At 43.6% G+C, this 19,888-nt stretch overlaps 1 protein-coding gene across 5 annotated transcripts in view; it reads right to left on the bottom strand.

Moving 5' to 3' along the window:
- Nucleotides 1-1,050: 1,050 nt before the first annotated feature.
- Nucleotides 1,051-19,888, bottom strand: part of LOC306974076 (triple functional domain protein-like) — a 56,359-nt gene continuing 37,521 nt past the window's right edge. The window contains exons 16-61 of one of the 5 annotated variants that reach the window (XM_079571188.1): nt 18,987-19,161; nt 18,715-18,910; nt 17,377-17,543; nt 16,733-16,852; nt 16,302-16,643; nt 15,886-16,116; nt 15,673-15,795; nt 15,403-15,597; nt 15,211-15,320; nt 14,183-14,249; nt 13,999-14,108; nt 13,812-13,881; nt 13,642-13,731; nt 13,448-13,540; nt 13,261-13,372; nt 12,982-13,172; nt 12,805-12,906; nt 11,970-11,999; nt 11,695-11,837; nt 11,515-11,614; nt 11,187-11,430; nt 10,964-11,071; nt 10,687-10,880; nt 10,420-10,608; nt 8,858-8,953; nt 8,635-8,783; nt 8,493-8,559; nt 8,300-8,403; nt 7,818-7,887; nt 7,644-7,733; nt 7,475-7,567; nt 7,349-7,399; nt 7,191-7,268; nt 6,924-7,115; nt 6,650-6,830; nt 6,325-6,576; nt 5,730-6,244; nt 4,889-5,136; nt 4,519-4,645; nt 4,408-4,435; nt 4,166-4,328; nt 3,907-4,028; nt 3,758-3,836; nt 3,490-3,690; nt 3,266-3,404; nt 1,051-3,088 (exon numbers count right to left, since the gene is read on the bottom strand). In XM_079571188.1, the coding sequence (XP_079427314.1) occupies nt 2,543-3,088; nt 3,266-3,404; nt 3,490-3,690; nt 3,758-3,836; nt 3,907-4,028; nt 4,166-4,328; nt 4,408-4,435; nt 4,519-4,645; nt 4,889-5,136; nt 5,730-6,244; nt 6,325-6,576; nt 6,650-6,830; nt 6,924-7,115; nt 7,191-7,268; nt 7,349-7,399; nt 7,475-7,567; nt 7,644-7,733; nt 7,818-7,887; nt 8,300-8,403; nt 8,493-8,559; nt 8,635-8,783; nt 8,858-8,953; nt 10,420-10,608; nt 10,687-10,880; nt 10,964-11,071; nt 11,187-11,430; nt 11,515-11,614; nt 11,695-11,837; nt 11,970-11,999; nt 12,805-12,906; nt 12,982-13,172; nt 13,261-13,372; nt 13,448-13,540; nt 13,642-13,731; nt 13,812-13,881; nt 13,999-14,108; nt 14,183-14,249; nt 15,211-15,320; nt 15,403-15,597; nt 15,673-15,795; nt 15,886-16,116; nt 16,302-16,643; nt 16,733-16,852; nt 17,377-17,543; nt 18,715-18,910; nt 18,987-19,161 (7,093 nt within the window). In that variant the 3' untranslated portion in view covers nt 1,051-2,542. The remainder of the gene's footprint in view (nt 3,089-3,265; nt 3,405-3,489; nt 3,691-3,757; nt 3,837-3,906; nt 4,029-4,165; nt 4,329-4,407; nt 4,436-4,518; nt 4,646-4,888; nt 5,137-5,729; nt 6,245-6,324; nt 6,577-6,649; nt 6,831-6,923; nt 7,116-7,190; nt 7,269-7,348; nt 7,400-7,474; nt 7,568-7,643; nt 7,734-7,817; nt 7,888-8,299; nt 8,404-8,492; nt 8,560-8,634; nt 8,784-8,857; nt 8,954-10,419; nt 10,609-10,686; nt 10,881-10,963; nt 11,072-11,186; nt 11,431-11,514; nt 11,615-11,694; nt 11,838-11,969; nt 12,000-12,804; nt 12,907-12,981; nt 13,173-13,260; nt 13,373-13,447; nt 13,541-13,641; nt 13,732-13,811; nt 13,882-13,998; nt 14,109-14,182; nt 14,250-15,210; nt 15,321-15,402; nt 15,598-15,672; nt 15,796-15,885; nt 16,117-16,301; nt 16,644-16,732; nt 16,853-17,376; nt 17,544-18,714; nt 18,911-18,986; nt 19,162-19,888) is intronic. The other 4 variants (XM_079571189.1, XM_079571190.1, XM_079571191.1 and 1 more) reach the window with 4 other exon arrangements.

The raw sequence follows: 19,888 nt of genomic DNA, 5'->3' as shown, positions 1-19,888 counted from the left end.
GAATTTGTCAGATTTCAAAACCATAAGCTGATAGTCCGGCCGGAGTGTGTCTACTCCACATCTTGTTTCAAAATGTTCAACTTTCTGTCAGTACCAGACATTCAGTGACACACACACAGGTGGAGTAACATAGCACATGCACGATTCGGAGATAGTCACTGACACTTGGTAGAGCAAAATATGCTGTAGCTTAAACACTAGTTCAGTTCATTTTCAAAGGTGCATAACGTTTTATCCATTAAGAGCCTTTTTTTTTTTTTTTTTTTTTGCAGCAACAGCAGGTGCCTATAACAAGTCCTTAATTTCCATCCGTCCACTGCATTGGCTGTATTTAGAGCAAAGTTCCTACATTGCACAGAAGTCCCATCAGCATTGAGGGTGCAAGTCACACCCGACTCGGTGTTGATGGAGCTACACTTGGGGGTTGAGGTCACCATAAGCTTGAGTCAAATATTTCAGGGAAAGAAAGAAAATTACAGTGCAAATGATAGCCCTGGTTTATTTTCCGACTGTGCTTTGCTTCATTCTGTATACTCCTGGAACTACATTGTATCCTGATCAGGTATTTTTGTACAAATAAGGGACTGATATATTATCTGTATTGGAACTTAGAATAAAGGACAAAATTGCTATAAACCAAATGATTTGACTTTTATTGTGTTTGCTTTCATTTTATATACCGGAAAAGTGCTATCAAGGTCTAAGCATTATCAAATTGTCTTCTGTCTGAAGAGCTGCAGTTTATGGATTTGTACTGCCTCCCATTAGTATCTGATGGGAATTGCAACGAGGTGAAGAGGTGAAGCATTGAGTGAGTGTGCATGGTTTAGAGACAAGCAGCATGTTCGGTACAGGTGAAGAGGGGACTGAGGTTACACGATTTCTAGAGCAGGCGACGTCCAAAGCGTTGTGTTTTTCCCTTGTCCATCACCTTATCAAGGAAAAAAGCAGATCATTGATTTCATCCCACCTCTGCACTACACCCTCACAAACAGCAAGACTAAAAGAAAGCCAATAAAAAGAATATCAAACCAAACAGGCGGAAGTGTTCAATATTTTTAATTTTCAAATAAATGGCAAAATGAGAATATTTACAAGTGGAAAATATGATCTGTACAAAAATATACATGCAAAGATTAAAAAATGGCAAACATATAACCTAAAAACACTGACAAAACAAAGAAAACCCTAAACTGGTGTTCCATTTACTTTGCTTGTTTGAATGGCCTCGGCAATAAATAAAGTTTAAGTGAATGATCCCTAAACAGATTCAATTATGTTTTTGAGAACATTTGAAATGGTACAATTCTACTCCCAAAGTATGAACTTAAATCCTCTTTTCTAATGACCAATGGTGTTTTTACTTGTGTAAACAGCAAGGCCTTAGTAAACCCTAGTAACACGATTTGTATCAAGTACTATAAAGCTTCAACAACTTTGGTGTACCAATACTACACAGGCAGGAGTAAAAACATGATCACATTGTGATGACTGCTGAGTGTACCTCTAATAAAAGCCTGAACTCAGAAAAATGAAATAGAATGAACACAAACCAGCAGTGCTTGCAGTACCAAGTACGTGCTTTTCTATACATTTATTACAGATACAGGTGTCTTCATAAATAGTTGCATAAAATGTTAAAGCCGCAACATTGCACATGATAAACATAACATACAATGAGTGCATTTACAGTAATCTGTATTCAGCCTCCACATTCCCCCACGAGATTGGCAATGAACACAGCCATCAAGGCTATTTCCACAAGAAACTGCTGCTTGAGGGAAGAAGGCATCTGTCTATATACATGGTAAGGCCTGAACATTTCCAGACAGCTTAACACAAGGTTAGTTCTAATAAAAGCAAATGGTGAAAGTCTGTGGTTTTGTTCCATGTGGTAATGTCAGCGCAGCCATTAGAAGCTCTGAGTGAATGTAGAAATGTCTTTTATTGTCTTTATATCTGATGAGTCAAAGTACCACAACAACTCCTCAGTCATTTTATTCTTCTTGTCCTGAAAGACAGTACTCAACTTCCTATAAATAATTTCTATAAGAAAGATTTTGCTTTGAAGTAAAAAGAGCTAAACACTTTTTCTGTTTCTCAACAAGGACAGTTAGCTCTTTATCACTTTGATGGCATCACTTTGTTCACATTGCTCTGCGTCTGTGCAATGGCACCTGTGCCAATTCAAATGGCTCTAAGTCACTTTAACTTCTACTTTAAAATATATTACTTCATTGTGTGTCATTTCTTTTAATCTTTTGCTACCTTAGAAAATAGGCTGAAATTTGCAAGCAGCAGTAGATAAGAGCATCTGTTGTTCTGATAAACTTTACGGTGAGAGGACTACAGGCCTGAAGTGTCCGTGAAAGAGAAGATCAGCATTCATTATTACTATGGACGGTTCATCTCCCAAAGGAGATCCATAGGCCCACAGCCTGTGCACTGAATGAGCACATTGACCTGTCTCAGGTTTGTCACACCGGCGTGAAGTAAACAAGGAGGACCAGGACAGAGGAAAGAACACTAAATCTCTCCAGTGTCAAACTCGGGACTGAAGGCGGCTTTGGATAAAGCTGCGGACTCCTCCTATGGGGCGAGCATCAGTTAGATGTTTCCTTCTGTCCATGAAGGAGATGAGTCGGGACGTATCCAGGCAGAACTCTCTCTGGGCTTGGCCCGGCTGGAGCCAGGGCTCCTGAAGGCACAGTCCGGCAGGAGGTCTCCTGCCTGGGTCGGTCCTCAGCAGCAGGCACACAAAGTCCCGCGCCGCCTGCGTCACGCCCTGGAAGTAATCTCTGGGGAAGCTGAAGTCCTGCCGACAGATGTTCAGACAAGTCTCCTCTGCACTCTCATCCAGGAAGGGAGATGCGCCGCTCAGCAGCACATATGTCACCACACCCAGACTCCAGAGGTCAGAGGTTAGTGACACTGGCTCCCCCAGCACCAGCTCTGGGGATGCAAATTCAGGACTGCCCAGCAATGGATGGATGTAGTGAGCACTGTTGAGCTGGATAGCATCTCCAAAGTCAATGAGTTTGACCACTGGCTCGCCAATGGGGCTATGGGCAACCAAAAGGTTTTCAGGCTGAAAAAAAAAATTACACAGACACTGCAAGTGAACAACCTCGCATTAAATGCAGATGCAGTATAACACCGCCGCACGTCATTGTGTTCTCCGCATTTTGCATTAAAACGGTATAACGCACGGCTCCTCGTTGTAATCCTTACATAAGGTATGTTCAGGAAAACGTAAAGGGCTTACCTTTATATCCAAATGCACGATCCTGCAGTTGTGCAGGTAATGTAAAGCTTCTAAAATATCTCGTAAGTAACAGACTACTTTCTCCTCAGTCAGATTCCCACAGCGCACGATGTAGTCCAGCAGGCGGCCCTGGTCAGCTCTAAGAAACAATAGCATGAGAGGATTCATTTGGAGGATCAATATTGTGCTACTTATGGACATGTGTTTCATTGGTCTGTACTCACATCTCCAGGACAAGGACGTAGCTGCTGTGGGACTCGTACGTGTCGACCAGGCTGACTATGTTGGGGTGTTGCAGCCTGTGCAACAGACTGAGTTCCTGGGTCACTCTGTCCCGCCGCATCAGTTTCTTGTTCACGTGTTTAACAGCAGCGGCGCGTTTGGTGCCTCTGTGTTCACAACGTTTCACCACAGAGAAACGGCCCCTGGCAAAAATACATGAAGATCCGTCATTTCTGTTCAGTCATTTATCATTTATTATTTCTCTTTTACCTGCCGAGCTCAGACAGTTCAATGTAGTGAGACTCAAAGTTGTCCTTCCAGCTCACCCTGACGCCATCAGTGGACACGGCTGAAGAAATGAAAAGCAATTATACAAACTATTATCAAAGCAGTACAAAATAGGTGAGACTGTCTCCTACCAAGTACTCTGAGATTTGCTGTTGATGTTACAGTGCCCAGTTCATTCGTGGCAACACAAGTGTACAGTCCATCATCCTCAGAGTCCACGCCGATTATCCGCAGTGTTGCTTCACCTGTATCACTAAAACAAGGAACAAGAATCTGGTATGAAACAAGATGGCTAGCTAGAAATTTACCTACATGATTGTGTAAATGGTCTCAGCACTGTACACATTTGTCTTGGAATGAAAAAGCAAATCTATGTTTTTCCAGTGTTACCTGTAAGCAATGCTGAAGTGTCCGTTGTTGGTCAGGGTGGTTTCGTTGGGACCTCTCCAAGTGACTGCTGCCCGGGGCCGGCCGCACACCTTACACCTGAGGGTGACGCTCTCTCCATTGTCACAGGTCACATCACTCAATGGAACAAGAAACTCTGGGGGGACTTAACATAGACAAAGGACTTTCAGCAATTCTAACCAGACTGTGTGTGTGCGTGTATAAGTCTTATATACAAGTCTTACCGTCGTAGATGTAGTTGGGATTTAGAAGCTGCAACAGACACAATTAGAGCGTAACTATTGTAGGACTACAAATCTGATCATTTGAACTAGTAACTCAATTCTTATTTATACCTTCACAGATACTTTGTTGGATTTCCTGTAACCATTTTCCATCTTGCTTTCCTTCTTTGCCTCCTTGTCCTTCTTTTCAGATTTCTTACGGATGCGTAATGATGTGTGCCATGAGGAAGATTTTCTACTGACAAAAGAAACACCATGATAATATGATAAATGACCTCAGCCTGTGTTGTGATCACCTTTTTCAAGCTCACTGGTGTAATGCTTTTACACCACCAGATGGCGCCAATACAGTGTAGCCTATACATTCATTAAAGTGAGTGACACACACCTTCATCTGCACATCACTAGTAAATGCTTAATAGTATGTACGTTTAGAGAGAATGGCCATTTTTTCTATCATTAATGAGTTCATAAGTCTTACTTGACAGATCCATCGGGACACTCGGGGACAGTGGCAGAGGTGTGTCCAAGCACAAATCCAGGAATCCAGCCTTCAGCGGCAGGGCCCTGCTCAGTCGCTGCCCTAAACACCAGGAACATGTTTTGCTGGTTGCTGGCTAAGATCTGGACCACCTCTCCCTGAGAAACGCTGATCTCATCCTCCTTAACAGCCATGTAGTCCTGGGTCACCAGCATTGTGGATACGCTACTGCTGCTGCTACTTTCACTCTGCAACATACCAGCATTATTGCATTACTCCTACAGTTCATTACGGACACCAATGTCCACAGCAAGGGAATCACAAAGATACTTTCATATTTACAAGTAAAAAGCCTAAACAACAGCCTGTATATAATCTCAAGCGCAGAACATACAAACAGTAATTAAATTCATCTGATTTACAGAATTAAAAAAAAGCACCTTTCTTTTTAGGTAAAATGGTTTGATAAGACGTTTGTAGGCAAAACCACAAACGTGAGCGTTAGTTGCATAAAAGTACATTCAACTTATTGAGCATGTTATCATTACAACAGCAGCAGATGACGGACGGCCAAGAGGAAGTCAGATGTTAGTATAAGCTTGTTAGAGAAAAGTCATCTACATAGATCCCCCAGACACTGATTGAAAGAGCTGAGCAGATTAGAGGAGTCAACCAGAAACATGTTAAACAGCGCCGATGGCTTGTACAGAAAGTCATGTGAAAAGAAGTAGAAATCATCAGGGGATAGATTAGTAACACTGGCTTCAGCAGGCAGAAAGGACAGACCAGGCCTCACTGTGCTTCCGTGTTAGTGAGGGAGGCAGTGGGGGCGCAGGCTTACCCCATTGCTCTGGGTGGACTGGATGGACTGCTCGCTGGCCGATGAGCATGTACTCATGCGATCAGCGTCCTTGCTGTGGGTGGAGTGTCTGTGGGACTGGCTTTGGCGCTCAGATCCAGGACCAGCCTGGATCTGGTTAGAATTGTGCCGCACCGGCGTTTCTGCGGTTTCCCCAGGGAAGGTGAAAGAGCCCGGCCGGCTGGCTGGGGAAGCCGGCATGGAGCTCCAAAAGCCAGATCCAGACTTGTGTCCAGGACTAGGAGGGGGTGCTGTCTGGGCTTCTTTGCCCAAAGCAGGAGTGGCCATGGGAGAGGCCATAGGGGAAACGGCTCCTGGCCGATGTTTTGACAAGGGTGTGGTGGGCAAGGGCCCCACTGTGGCACGGGGAATGGGGGCTACAGTACTGGCAGGGGAGAGGGCCTGTGTGTGCTCCTCTGAGTTTGGAATAAGACGTTTGCTTTGTGGACTACCCCCCGAAGGTATGTGGGAGGAAGGGACAGGACGGGGTGACAAACCTGGATCACAAGTAAAACTCATACTTCAGTCACATTTCTCTTGCAAAGACAATTTGAGACCAACATTACACGTTTCATACCTGATATTTTGTTGGGGCCGTCTGTGTCTGCCCCGGGATGGTGACGCATGGGTTGAGGTAAACGAGAGGGCTGAGGGATCCGGGACGGTCGGCGGGATCCACCTTGAGGACCTGAAGGGATAGAGCTGACCTGGGAGTGTGCAGAACCAGGCAGTGAGCTGTTTCCTCCACTCAGTGCTCCTATATGAGGAGAACCAGAGCCCCCACTCGCCCCCACATGGTTCCTCTGGTACTCAATCGGGGATGTGAGTGCTGTTGAAATGACCACTGAGTTACAATGCCACAATTTCAAACAACAACAGTGGTACTATTTTTCAAAGCCCACCATTAAAAAAGTTTCGCTGGCTTTCCAATATCTGACCGATCTGGAGGGTCCAGACCTCCCGCACACCAGGATGGGCCGAGTGGAGCACAAAAGACTCAATGATGCCATTTGAAGAGCGAGATGTGAGGATAAATTTGCAGGGATCACTTTCAACATTTTCTTCGAGACCCAAACAGCTGATCTGCAGGGCAAGATTGAAAAAAACTTTGTCAGACATGACTTGGTTAAAAATTAATGTTTTGCACATTATTGTACTTTTTTCCTTTGTGTTTACCTTGATGCTGTTTTTATAGAGAAAACCTGGCAAAGAGAAGCCCTTCTTTCTGTCTAACGGCTCACTAAAGATGACCAGCTGCTCAAAAAGAAAGACTCTTCGTTCCTTCATGCGACCGTGCAAAACGCTCTCTGGGTCAGACACCATAAAAGTATCCTGCAGCAAAAGGCGCCCTTGAGCCACAATCTTACCCTGAGGGAAAAAAAATGCATGTGATAAGTGACGAAGAGCGAACAACAATAGAAGTCTTAATCGCAAAAATCTCACATCAAAGCCCTGAAGTCGGCCCACATTCATCATATCATTGCATCTTTTTGGCACAATGCACATCACCTCCACTGCTTTCTGTGAAGATTACACAGACACGCTTACAACCAGCAAGACAAGTTCATAATACTGATAAGAAAAAAACATTTATAAACTACCTCCAACTCTATAGACTCCAGGCCAGCTTTCTTTGAGAATTTCAGAAGATCCTAAAATGAAAGTAATAAAAGTGTATGTACAACACTGGTTGAAAGGTGCCTTTCTGTAATTAAAACAGAACATACCTTTAGCAGCAGCTGGTACTTCATGATCCTCTGCACAGGCTTTATTAACAGGTCTGTGATCTGCAGTCTGTGACCCAGCCGCTGCTTCAGGTCCTACATTGGAAGAAGATCAACAGTCACCCAAAAGCCCGTCATCTCGGGAGAGGCAAAAACCTCAGGTAAGACATACCTCAAAGTAAGTGTCAATGTACTCTGAGACAATGTGCTCCGACTTGGGCTTGTTTTGGCAGTAGACCACATACATGTTTAATCTTCGCTCCTGTAAAAAAAAAAAAAAAAAACACCACATTTAGACAGGTTTGTTTTGTGCAACTAAAAATGTCTTTACAGTACGAAGACAAACCTGTTTTAGAAAAAGTGTCCCCAATCTGTCCGGGTCCTCCAAACATTTCTCCAGCTCCCCAAGAAAGTAACTGAAAGAGACGGTAACATTATTATTTAAAGCAGTACTAAGTAACTCATGCCCCTAGAGGCCATAAACGCCACTGTGTAGTAGCATGTTGCAGTTTTTTACTCATTAATTGTCTGTGAGAGTAAATACTACGCTGACAGAAAAGACAAAGGGAGAGGGGGATATTGTACATCCAATTACAGAGATAATTTTTTCGCTGAAACTTGGCTGTAAATACTGCTAAAGTGGCACTAGCCCGCAGTTAGCTTTGCCCATTAGCCTGTTAGCTTCTTCTTCGTGATTCCATTAGTGTGTATTGGGTCTCGATACACACTAATCATCCCATTAACACTTGCATTACCCCCAGAGGGACTACAAAAAGGATTTATTAAGGCAAACAAGTTACTTAGTTCTGCTTTAATTCGTGCACTTACTCTTTGTGCCAGTCATAGATTTGATGGATGTTGCCAAACACAATTTTGTCCTTTCCCTTCATATCATCGGGGACGCCCTCTTCTTTCATCCTGCTCATGTAGCCCTACATTAAAAAAAAAGAAAGAAGAAAGGAAAATCAGTATGAACCTATTGTAATAACAAAACTTTAATATTCAAAATCAAATAACTTGCCTCCACTACCAGTCCAAGATCTCTGACATAATCTCTTTCGCTCTCAACAAGCTCAAGCAGGATGTACCTGGATCAAAGACAAAACATTATTCATCGAAAAGGTTGGGGGGAACGACGGTGGAGCTCCTTCATTACTACATACTGTCTTTTCTTGAGGATGCTCGCCCTGCGGTCGTCCACTTCTTCCATGGGAGATGATGAGGAAAGCAGCGACTGGTCAGACGGGATGCAGGAAGGCGAGCTGCTATCTCCCTGTTCGACTGACAGCGAACTGGGCCTGTCCTCCAAGGCCTGAACCAGTAAAAACAAGTGTTAAGTAAAGAAACTACCCATGGAAATAATCATTTTTCTGTTTTAGATATTACCATCTTGCTTTTGACCAGTTCTTCAATGGCGTTGACCAGTTCTGCAGCACTGGGGGTCTCTGAGCTGGACGGTCGCACGGAGAGACGAGAGGCAGCCTGAGCAAAAAGAAAAACAAAATTGAGAAACAGAAATAATACATTTTTCAGACAGTGTGTTTTGTTTGTAGTGCGTTATTTTTATTGACGTACAACTCCAATATTAGACGAGTACAGAGCATGCTTAGGCTACATATAGACCACATTGTGTACATTAGATTTGTCAGAAGTTAGAGGTTTTTTTTTTTTCAGCAGGCAAATGAAATGTTAATTATTAAACTAATCATGAACCATATAGATTTACCACAATTAATCACATGGTTTTATTAAGAAAGAAAAAAAAGCATATCAACGTTATTAAAAGTAAATATGGCGATGGATTATATGCCAACTGAAATGAAAATGTAGGCGTAATGTAGGTAGGATAAAACAAAGTAAATCAATTGAAGAGGGTGTTTCGGGTGATGATGACCAGCCGCTAAAAGAAATGCGAGGAGGAATGGCAGGTATGTATTACAGTATGTATGGAGATATAGTTCAGGAGACTCTCACCCTTGCCGTGTGCGCGTCAAGACTTTCCCCAATTAGGATTTCTGGGTGAGCTTGTGTGCCCTTGTGGCCTCGTCAGCATTTAGAGATGCCAATTACTCGCATGGGTAATGGTTAACGCACAGAGGGTAGAAGGGGGATGAGGACGAGCGAGGATATGAGGGATCGGGAGTAACAATAGGACTGTCTTTTTTTTTAACCTCAAAGTAAGGTCCTTTAGTGGATTGCAAACAATGATATACTTAAACATACATGTGTGGAGCAGTCATCGCAACATCTAGATTTGAAGAGGAACGTCCTTGTGATCTACCACTGTTTAGTCGTCTTCTGGGGTATTTATTTATAATAAGATGATCTGGGTTTTTTTTTGTACTGTCACTACACCAAATATTCTTTACAAATTTTCCCCATTTGAAAACATTTTACTTATGTCTCGCCAGAACCACACACAAAAAAAGCTCCCCATTACAGCTCACGGTCTGCGCAAGCCAGGAGAATCGTATCAGTCAAGTAAATAAAGAATAAATGAAATTAGCAGAGTTTAAGTAACAGGAAAGATAACAGAGGAGATCAAACTAAATTTCTAAAAAGTCAGCTTCCCGAAGTAATAATAAGAGGCTATTATCTAGAGCTGAAGAGGAAAAAGAGCATTAAGGAACTGATTGGGGGTAGACAGAGGGAATAGCAGGGCAATTCAGATGGAGAGATATGGAAACTGAGACAAAGCAAAGACAGGACATAAATCAAGATAATGCTACAGCATGGCAAACGCAAACAATACAACCAGGAAACAAAGCAAAAGAGAAACACAAATTAGTGTCAGAAGCCGCCAGTGGAGTTTATGGAGACTAGGGCTGCCTTAGACCTGGCACCATTTACTGTTCAAAAAGGACAAACTAAATAAAATAAAAACTGTACTAGAAAGACTAATAAATATTTTTGAGCCGACACACAGATTTGGTGTGGGGCCTTGTTACCTTGTCATCCTGTGCGTCTGGCTGCAGCAGGCTGTGCTGCTGGATTGCCATAGGGGGAGGCAGAGGAACAGCCTCAGGCCCTTCCTCTCCTTCCTCTTCCCCACAGCTTTGCATCCCGGAAGAACTGGATTTGGATAATGTTCCACTTGACAGACCCTCATTACGCACCCTCTGCGATTTATACAGAAACTGATTTAAATATGTAAAAATGGAATTAAAATTACAAGTAAATCGCCAGGACAAAGTTCAAAGATTGTGCACACGGACCTCTTCAACAGTCTCATCTTGTGGTGTAGCAGCACTCTCATCAGAGTCTTTCTGAGAGCCTATTGTCATCTCGCCACTCTTCCTAACATCACGATTCTTCTTGTGTTTGTTGGCAAGTTTCTTCACATGGCCATCTGCCTTGCCGCTGCTAAGTCGTCGAACTGGACTGGTAAGCCACTTTCTCAGTGTGTTACCTGACAATGAAAATAAGTGCCACATTCTTTTCGCAAACTGCATCTCTGTTAAAGTTGTTTGACATTGGTTACGTCATATTTACCTGGGCGTTTTGGGCCTGGAGAGGTGTGTGAACCAATGCCGTGATTTGGCTGAAGTGTAGCAGAGGAACCAGGCATGATGGCGTCATTACTGCACACTGACAGTGTGTCTGTGAAAATAAAGGATATGTTTAAAATACATTGATAATCTGTGTCTCATCAATGCTGTTTTACAGCAGGATTAGGATTTTTTTCTTCAATCGCACAACATGAAACATAAAACACCTTTGTGGTTGTAGATGCCTTCCATCTCCATGGAGGATCGCGAGTGTGCGATGCAGAGCACTGAGCAGGGCACCAGTCCCTCTTGAGCCGGGGAACGGTCTGTGGTCCTGACCAGGCACCAGTCTGGTTTATCATGGCACCGCTCCAGCACCTCCACAGTCTGGCCCCGCCGCACTGTCAGCTCATTACTGTTACTGGCCATGAAGTCATGGATGACCACGGTGAGCTCACAACCCCCAGAGAGCTGACACAGAGAAGAATCAGTGAAGACACAGAAAACGGCAGCGGGTCAGTGATCAGCTCAGTGATATTAATGTGAGCCTCTCACCTTGTCACTGTCCAGAGTGTTCTGAGACGTGCGGGAGGCCAGGGAGATGGTGTCTGGTTGACTGCTGCCTTCACCCTGACTGTCCAAATCCTCTCCATCCCTTCAACAAAACAATTACAATGTCAAGCACATGTCTAATCCTCTCACACCACTCTGTACGGGTGAAACAGTCCAGTTTACCTTCGTCCCTTGTGGTGCTTGATGGCGGTGGCTTTGGGAATATGAATAGGCTCTTTGAGAGCTCCTCTCAGGTGGATGGTGCGCTCCTGGATCACCTCCCTGATGTGCTTAATCCAGTCTTGCTTGTTCTCAATGTTAGAAGCCTGATGAAGGTCAATATTGTAGGATTCATTTCATATGGATAGTGTTCATTAATATGGCATTGTATTGTTTTCCCAACTTCCCAATAGTGAAATCAAATGGCTGAGGGCTGTGTTATGGGAGTTTGTACTCACCGTAGCTCCATGTTTGGCTCCCTGACTTAGCTTTAAATTTAAAATATAAAAGGACATTTCACTTGATTTATTCAGAATATAATTGCGACATTAATTGTCATTTTACAGACAAACAACTTTGGTAGAGACGCACAACAGAGATAATTTGCCTCCACAGTATACACCAATTAAATGTGCAACACAGTGTAATGGTGCGCTCAGACACACACAGTAGTTAATCATATGGAGCACTTGGTTGAATAAGCGCAAAGCACAAAACTGATCTGGTTAGTTTGGTAGTCTACGTAGCATCGCTTGTAAATAGGATTGCGGCTCCATGCTGTTTCAACAGCTGACACATTTCAATCAGTGATACAGCATCATAAAAATAATAAGGAGTGCATCGTTTAATTTGATTTGTCGTTCACACTTTGTTGGTACATAATATCACTAGAATGAAAATAGTGCCAGCAGTTGGTGAAAGCATGTGAACCCACAGAGATTTAAAAAATACAAACATCCACAGAAAAACACAGCCCCAGAAATAAGTGCTGCAATTTGTTAAAGACAGGACAAAGCGGAGTTTGACTGGAAACAGACAGAGGGGGGCAGAGTGAGAGAGCCTGGGACTATGCTGCTCATGCAAACAAGCCGTCAGAGCGCTGAGCAACAGCCCCTTCAACAGGTGCACCAGAGGAAGGTGCAGAAGAGAAAGACAAGCCGAGTATCCACAAGGGTTATGCTGTTTCACTTTATCCCGCAGCAACGTCAGGGAAATTTGGCCGTTTGTATCGAAGTGCTCCAATTTTATCAGCGTAACCTCTGGGATGTGTGCACTAATACAGAGACGGCGTACCTTGAGCACAATCTTGTTGTCGTTTGTTGGGGTGCGCCCGACCCAAAGAGCAAATTTACAGGGATCCCCTTCGACGTGTTCTGTAACCCCCAACTCTGATGTCTGGAAATGAAGAAGTTACATGACTAAATATATTTATTTTTTTCAGAACAAAAGCAGATTGCGAAGCTGACTTACATAGAGCTTGCTTTTGTAGATGTACTTGCTCCTGCCGTTTGAGTCCTTGACCTCTTTACTAAAGACTAGCGACATCTCAAAAAGGAAAAGATGTCGCTCACGGCCCTTTCGGATCAGTGTTTTGGGATCCCAAACTTGGAAGGAATCTTGGAGAATGAGCTCACCCTGGGACTCAATGTTCTCATCAAAACCTAGAAATGAAAAAGGTTGTCTTTGAACCATTTTTTTGTTTTTGTTTTTTACAATTTTTTAAGAGAAGTGTGTCTATTATAAATGTACCTTCAAGCATGGAGAGGTGCATGGCGTCGTTGGCCTTTTTGGGAACACTGAGCATGACTTCCAGACCATCTATGATCTCCCCTTTGCCCTCTTCACAGCAGGTCAGCAACTCCTAAACAGGGGTGGCACATGAGCATTGACATACGCAAATGTTAGCAATGAAGCGCCATCGAAAAGTGAGATTTACCTTCAGTAGCAGCTGGTACTTGGTGATTCTCTGCACAGGTTTGATAAGATATGAGGAGATTGTGTTGGCTAGTCTGTGCCTCTGCTGGATTTCCTGTACGTAGAAAAAAAAAAAGAAAAAAAAAAGGGCTTAGCAGACAGAACTACCCTCTATACTCCATCTGCGTATTCATTTCAAACTAAGGTTATACTTACATCAAAGTAATTCCCAGCGTGCTCTAGGATAAGCTGAGTGGAGTCAGGTTTATTCTTACAATAGTTCACATACATCTGGAACTTGTCAGCCTGGCAAAGAGCAGAAATCGCATTGGGTTGGCAACATAAACAGAATTTGATCCCCTTGAGTCTCTGGAAACAATACATACCCATGTGACAAAACAATGGCCGACGTCTTCTGGCAGCTGCTCATATTTCTCCAGCTCTTTGAGGAAGATGCTACAATGGGGATGATTTACAATTCAAATTCAAATCTGTCGGCTTTCCGCGCATGAAGCGCTTCTGCCGCCATTGTGTGCACACGTTCTTTCATTGTATTTATAAGCAGGAACTTACTTGTGGTGAAATTCATAAAGGTCCTGCATGTTCCCAAAGATGATGTGCTCTTTGTTAACGATCCCCGGGGGAATCTCTTCCACGCCGCTGGTCATCTCCCACAAGTAAGTCTAGGAGTATAAAAAAAAACCTTATAGCACAAGTTATGATGCATTTTTAGCAGTCGATGTGATTTTTGACGCACGTCCATGCACTCCCGCAGGTCTCGCACGTACGCCTTCTCCGTCTGAATCAGCTCTGCCATGATGAACCTGACAACAGAACAGCCACATTTGTCCACCGAGTTCCACAAAATATTTCAAGCTTGATATTCACTTAGCTGGCGATTTCTATTTACATCCACAAATTTTGTTTTTGACTGCATCTGAACGTTCCTGAATTAGTCCTTGACCTTTAGACACTACTTTTACAAGGAATTTGTACTGGGTTCTTGTTAGTATAAAAACTAAAAGAACAAGAATATCCAGATGACCTATTGAAAAAAGTTGCTACACTGGTTGGAATGAAGAAACTTCCACTCACATATGGTACATTTAAAAAGGTCAACAGTGGTTTCTCAACACTAGAGGTGGGTTTTTCAAAGGCCGATGCCGATTTTTGGGGATTTTTATTGGCTGATGCCGATATGCTTGGCCGATTTTTTCAAATGTCTGGTCTATAATCCTGTAAAAACAAAAACTTGGCCACTCCAGCATTTTACTTACTACTTATTACTTTAGTTTGTACCTAAGCCTTGATTAGCAAGTTGCCGATAGCGTTAGCATTAGCATACTGTTACTAGCCGCAGTATTTTGCACGCCGATCAAAAATACAATTCCAAAAACTAACTCAGCGATTGAATTCTCCAGGTTCTGTTCTTCAAAATGACATCCAGCATAAATCAATGCCAATCATATTCACTGAGGTTTAGTGAAACTTATATTTAACAAACTTGTAGCAAATAATTTTCATCGCAATGTTTCTCTGTTCCCCTGAGGCCAAGGGAGTTGTGGGCGGACTCGTTTTAAAGCCTTGACTTAGCTTTTGACTACCCCTTTTGGGCTCAAAGATATCGGATATTGTCAAAATCCCCAAATATCAGCCTGGCCGATATATCAATCGACCTATACTCAACACATTTCTAAAGTCCCATTTGTACTATAAAATAAAGGGTCTATAAGATTAACTTTCCTATTCTATTACGATGTGACAAAGGCATAAATTGCGACATACTCTTTTCTGCGCGCCGACTTGCGTTTCTCCTCATTCAGTTCATGAGCAGCGTCTCTCAGCTTGACCTCTGAGCCTGTAGCCGGTATGTTGTCCAACTGGAGGTCTTTGCTCTGAAAAGCAAAGCACACAAGACGGTTTAGGCCTGATAAATGCGATCCCGGTGTGCCGTTGTCGCGCATATGCCGCACTCACAGCTTTGTTGGAGTCAGGGGAGATGCCCAGAGCCTTCTCCAAACTGCAGCGGTACTTGTCCATGCGCAGGGAGAAGTCTCGGTATCGCTTGTCCACGGCCGTCACCCACTTTTTGATTTCTGCAGCGTGACTGTGGCCTTTGTCGCAGAAGCCTTCCGCCAGTTGAATGAGCAGCTTCACGCGCTCCTTTGTTTGCTGCAATAAAATGATATATTGTATAAAATGAACTCCAAGAAGTAAACACAACTGTTAATTTGCATATTGTCATACCTTGGCTGTAATGTGGAACTCCTCATGCTCTTTCAGCAGCTCCTGCGTGTGGTGGATACTGGATCCGGTGGAGGTGTGTGTAGAAAGATAGAACTCCCCCGTGTCGTGTATCCACTCTAGAGCCTTCATACAAGCACATATGTCGCATTACTGAACAGAACATCCAAGCTATCGTCTGGTGAGACTTTGGGGACAGATTCTGCTCACATGTACCTGTTTGGCGCTGCGCTCAAAGACCACGTACTGTTGGCACTGGTCTAAACGCCGCTTCCTCATGGTCCAGAAGTGAAGGACGCGGTTCTCTCGTTGAAGGAGTTCGTTCAGGATGTTTTTCACCTGTTGCTCGGGGGCTTTGACGTGGCTCAGCATCCCGGGCATGTTTACGCTGTTCCTGTGCATGTACTTGAGGAAGACGTCTGCGTTTCTTCTGGCCAAGGTGCACGCCTGATGAAGAGGATGAATTAATCAATTACTAAAACTCATGGACATGGGTATTTCTGTAATCAATGTATGAATGATTGGTTAAACAGCTTGAAAATGATGCCGCTGAAAGCCTCATTGTACTCTGCATTTAACAAATACCATGCTTTCTCCACCCTATTAGCATATTACAGAGTGCTGTTAGTTACCTTCAAAAAGGCCTCCTTCTGTTCCAGGTGTTTGCTGATCATGGGGGTGACGTGGTCCGTCTCAGAGTTGGGTCCCAGCTTGTCGGCTCCTCCGCACCAGTCCTCCTCCCGCTTGTACTCCTGCTCCAGGCTCTCCAGCACACTGCACACCTGCTCAGAGGTTTTGTAGAAGGCCACAGAGGCGTTGACCAGCTTCAGCCTGTCCTCCATCTTTAGCATGAGCTGCTGCCAGTGCGACGCCACGCTCTCGGCACAGTCTCGGATCAGGTCCATGTCGTAGTGGTTGGCCTGGAGGAGGGCCTCTGCTTTCTGCTGGACCTGCAGGGCACTCTGGTGGGTTTTCTGCACAAGACACATTATTTTTTTTACTGTTTACAATTATAAATTATAAAGGAGAAAAATATAATAAAGGTAAGACTTTCATTACGCACCTCTATGGCATGCTGGAATTGCTCATGCTCCCGTTGCAACTGCTCGGCTTCTTGCAACGAGCTGGCCGTGATCAAACCAGCGTTCAGCATCGACTCGCCATTACGAATCCAGCCAAGAACCTGGACAAGAGACGGAGACATTTCCATTATCACATTGAACTATTGGGTAACAATTTGGCTACCAATTATTTTACAGTGTTGAGAATGACGATGCCTACAAATCAACATCATGTTTTGCTTTACTGTAGGAGTCAGTTATGAAGTAGATTGTATAAGACTATGGTTAAAGGCCCCTTCGACCACCACAAACCACTTAACTCACGCTAGATGCAACCAGGCGGAGGGTGAACTGACTGAAAGTTCTAGAACACGTTTATAACCTAATCCTGGCCTAAATATGTGTAAGAATAGGAATAAGTTTAGGCCACAACTTATAATGTAAAATGAACCCACTGCCCCTTTCTTTTATTCAAATCAGGCCCAGTATTATGTAAGAAAATGTCTGGATCCTGAGTTAAAACTAAGTCCAAACTCTAACCAGAAACTGACAGAGAGATATGTAGTCGAACAGTGACTATGGGTATATTAAAAGGTGCAGTTACAAATATTTCCTCATAGATGGCGCCAATCGCCACAATGAATACCTGCTTGACTTCAGCCTGGAGGTGCCTCAGCTGGACACACTGCTCCAAGTGCCTGCGATGCTGCTCCGCAGCCAAGTCCAACTCTTGCTGTTTCTCGTGTAGAAACTCCAGCAGTTCCTGAACACGCGTTGCCATGTCAACATCTCTGTCGCACAGCAGCTCCACACCTGAAGACAAATTATATAACCTTACATTCAGAACAATGGACTCCTTTTTGATATTGGCATCTCAAGATATCATTTCTGTCTGCCATGTAACAATTAGATTGTTACTGGAGCAGTAATTACAGAGATTAACAATATTTCATTCCAGTGTGTGATGTAATCGATCGCTGTGTTAAAATGGATCATGAGTGGGTGCCTTTCATCACAGCTGCTGACCAAAGGTGACCCACAACACCTACATATTAAATAACAGTGCAAATGGTTCTGCAAGAGTCGTGCTGTGCACCAATATACCATTCTTTCTGTAATATAATTGTGGAAGACATTTTTCAACAAAAGTGTTGTAATAAAATATATATAATACATTTTTTAAATAAACAGAGAATCCGACATATGTATGAATATTATATGAACATAATGTGCACATCTCCTCAAACAAATCGACGGTGCTGTCAAGAAAGGACATCAGCATCTCTAATTTCTCCGCAAACTAAGAAGAGCCAGAGTCCATGTGTGATCCAATGCCAGCACTGCCGTAAGAGTCTCCAGCGCATAGTGGAAGGAGCTGAGAAGATCATTGGTGTGCCTCTTCCCTCCATCCAGGACAGTTACACGTCCCGTCTCACCCACAAAGCGTTCAGAATCGCGAGTGATCCCATGCACTCATCACAATATCATGTGCCGCTCTATTATCTGTGACAGTGGCGTAGATGGTAGAGCAGGTCGTCTTGAGACCAGATGGTTGGTGTTTCGAATCCCACAGGTGCACTTAACCCACCTTGCCTGCACGGTCTGACACTGGGGTGTGAATGGGTGTGAGTGGTTACTTGATGTAAAGCGCTTTGAGCTTAATGTAGGTAAAAAAGCGCTTTATACTATAAATGTGACCCTTTACTGGCTGCCGCGAGATGACTGTAGAGTCTATGGGCAAGGTCCAGCCGACTGAAGAACAGATTTATCCACAAGACACTGAGCTTTACCCCCACCCCGTTATCTTATCTTGATTACATATAATAACCATAAACCCGGTCAGAACAGCTGCATTTTGACAGTTAAAAAGCCAATTCTGACATAAGACTCTGGCCTGTTCTCGATTTCAATAATAAAAAAGCTCTTTCAAATTATATGAGCAATACATTATTAATGCCTTTGCCTGGTTAGCTGCTTCTCTCACCTGAAGTCTGGACTTCATTGACATACTGCAGCAGCTCCTGACCCTGGTGGATGACGTCAAACGTGAGGTTGTTCATGGTGAGAGCTTTGTCGGCGTGATGCTGTAGTCTCTGCTCAGCCACTGTCAGGTCCTCCGTGTCAAACTCCGTCAACTGCCCCGTCAGCTCCTCATTCCACGAGTCCAGGTCTGAAATAATCTGTGAAATATGGATACGATTACCCATCACATACTGCATGACCCATACAGTAGTTTACATCCACTTGTTGGCTTACATCGATGGCGTCACGCTCAAATATGCGCAGCTGTAGGAAGAGCTCCAGTTTGATTTTTCTCTCCTGGAAGAGCTCCTCCATCTGGGCCTGGGCCTCGTCCAGCTGCTGCAGGACGCTCTCGATGTGGTTGATGGAGCTGTTGTGGGGTGTCTTGTTGCTGGAAATGGCCGAGTCCCTAGTGAACAAACACAAACTTTAGCAGTGAGCCAACACAGGCAGTCTGGTGGAGTAAACAAAGCGGCCAATGGACTATTCAGATCTGAAAGTGAACTACTGATCAGCAGACGTACAGCTGTTGATTGGCTAATGCAGTTCATTTAAATTTGCTCAAAGCCCAGAATTCTTTCCAAAAAAAACTCTATACAGTAGAGGCTAAATTATGACATACAATTAACAGTTTCTTCTTAACTAAATAAAGAAAAGTGCATCATATAACTTAAACATAGAAAAAAGCTTTTCGTTTGAATTCCAAAAAGTAAGTTACAGTACCTCTTCATTATCATCTACAGGGGTATTACCTGCCAGGAACCTACCACATCTCTGGGCTATTACAGAATATTGAATAATCTTATATATAAGAGTAGTAAGTGCAACTGAGAGAGATTTTTTTTAAAGACAGACATCCAGGTAATAAAAGCTAATAAATGGCTTTTCATAAAATAACGATGTAATTGAGCTGAACACTAGGAAAGCGCATGTGTTATGAGAATGGCAAAGTTAAAGAGATGTGGCAGCTGCACACATGCATGATGAACAAATTCGCAGACAGCAGAGTTCACAGGAGGGCAAGTCGCGACGAGGCAGACGCTGTGAAGATGCGGCGGATACAGACGAGGTCCGGGTTGAGTCATCAGTGAGACATTAAGAGCTGCAAAAGGTGTAACAGCCACACTTTCCTCCCA

Source organism: Gobius niger (genome assembly GCF_951799975.1).
Source record: "Gobius niger genome assembly, chromosome: 14".
NCBI lineage: Eukaryota > Metazoa > Chordata > Actinopteri > Gobiiformes > Gobiidae > Gobius > Gobius niger.
The sequence above is the reverse complement of the archived record's forward strand: the minus strand, read 5'-3'. Positions and strand labels throughout refer to the sequence as shown.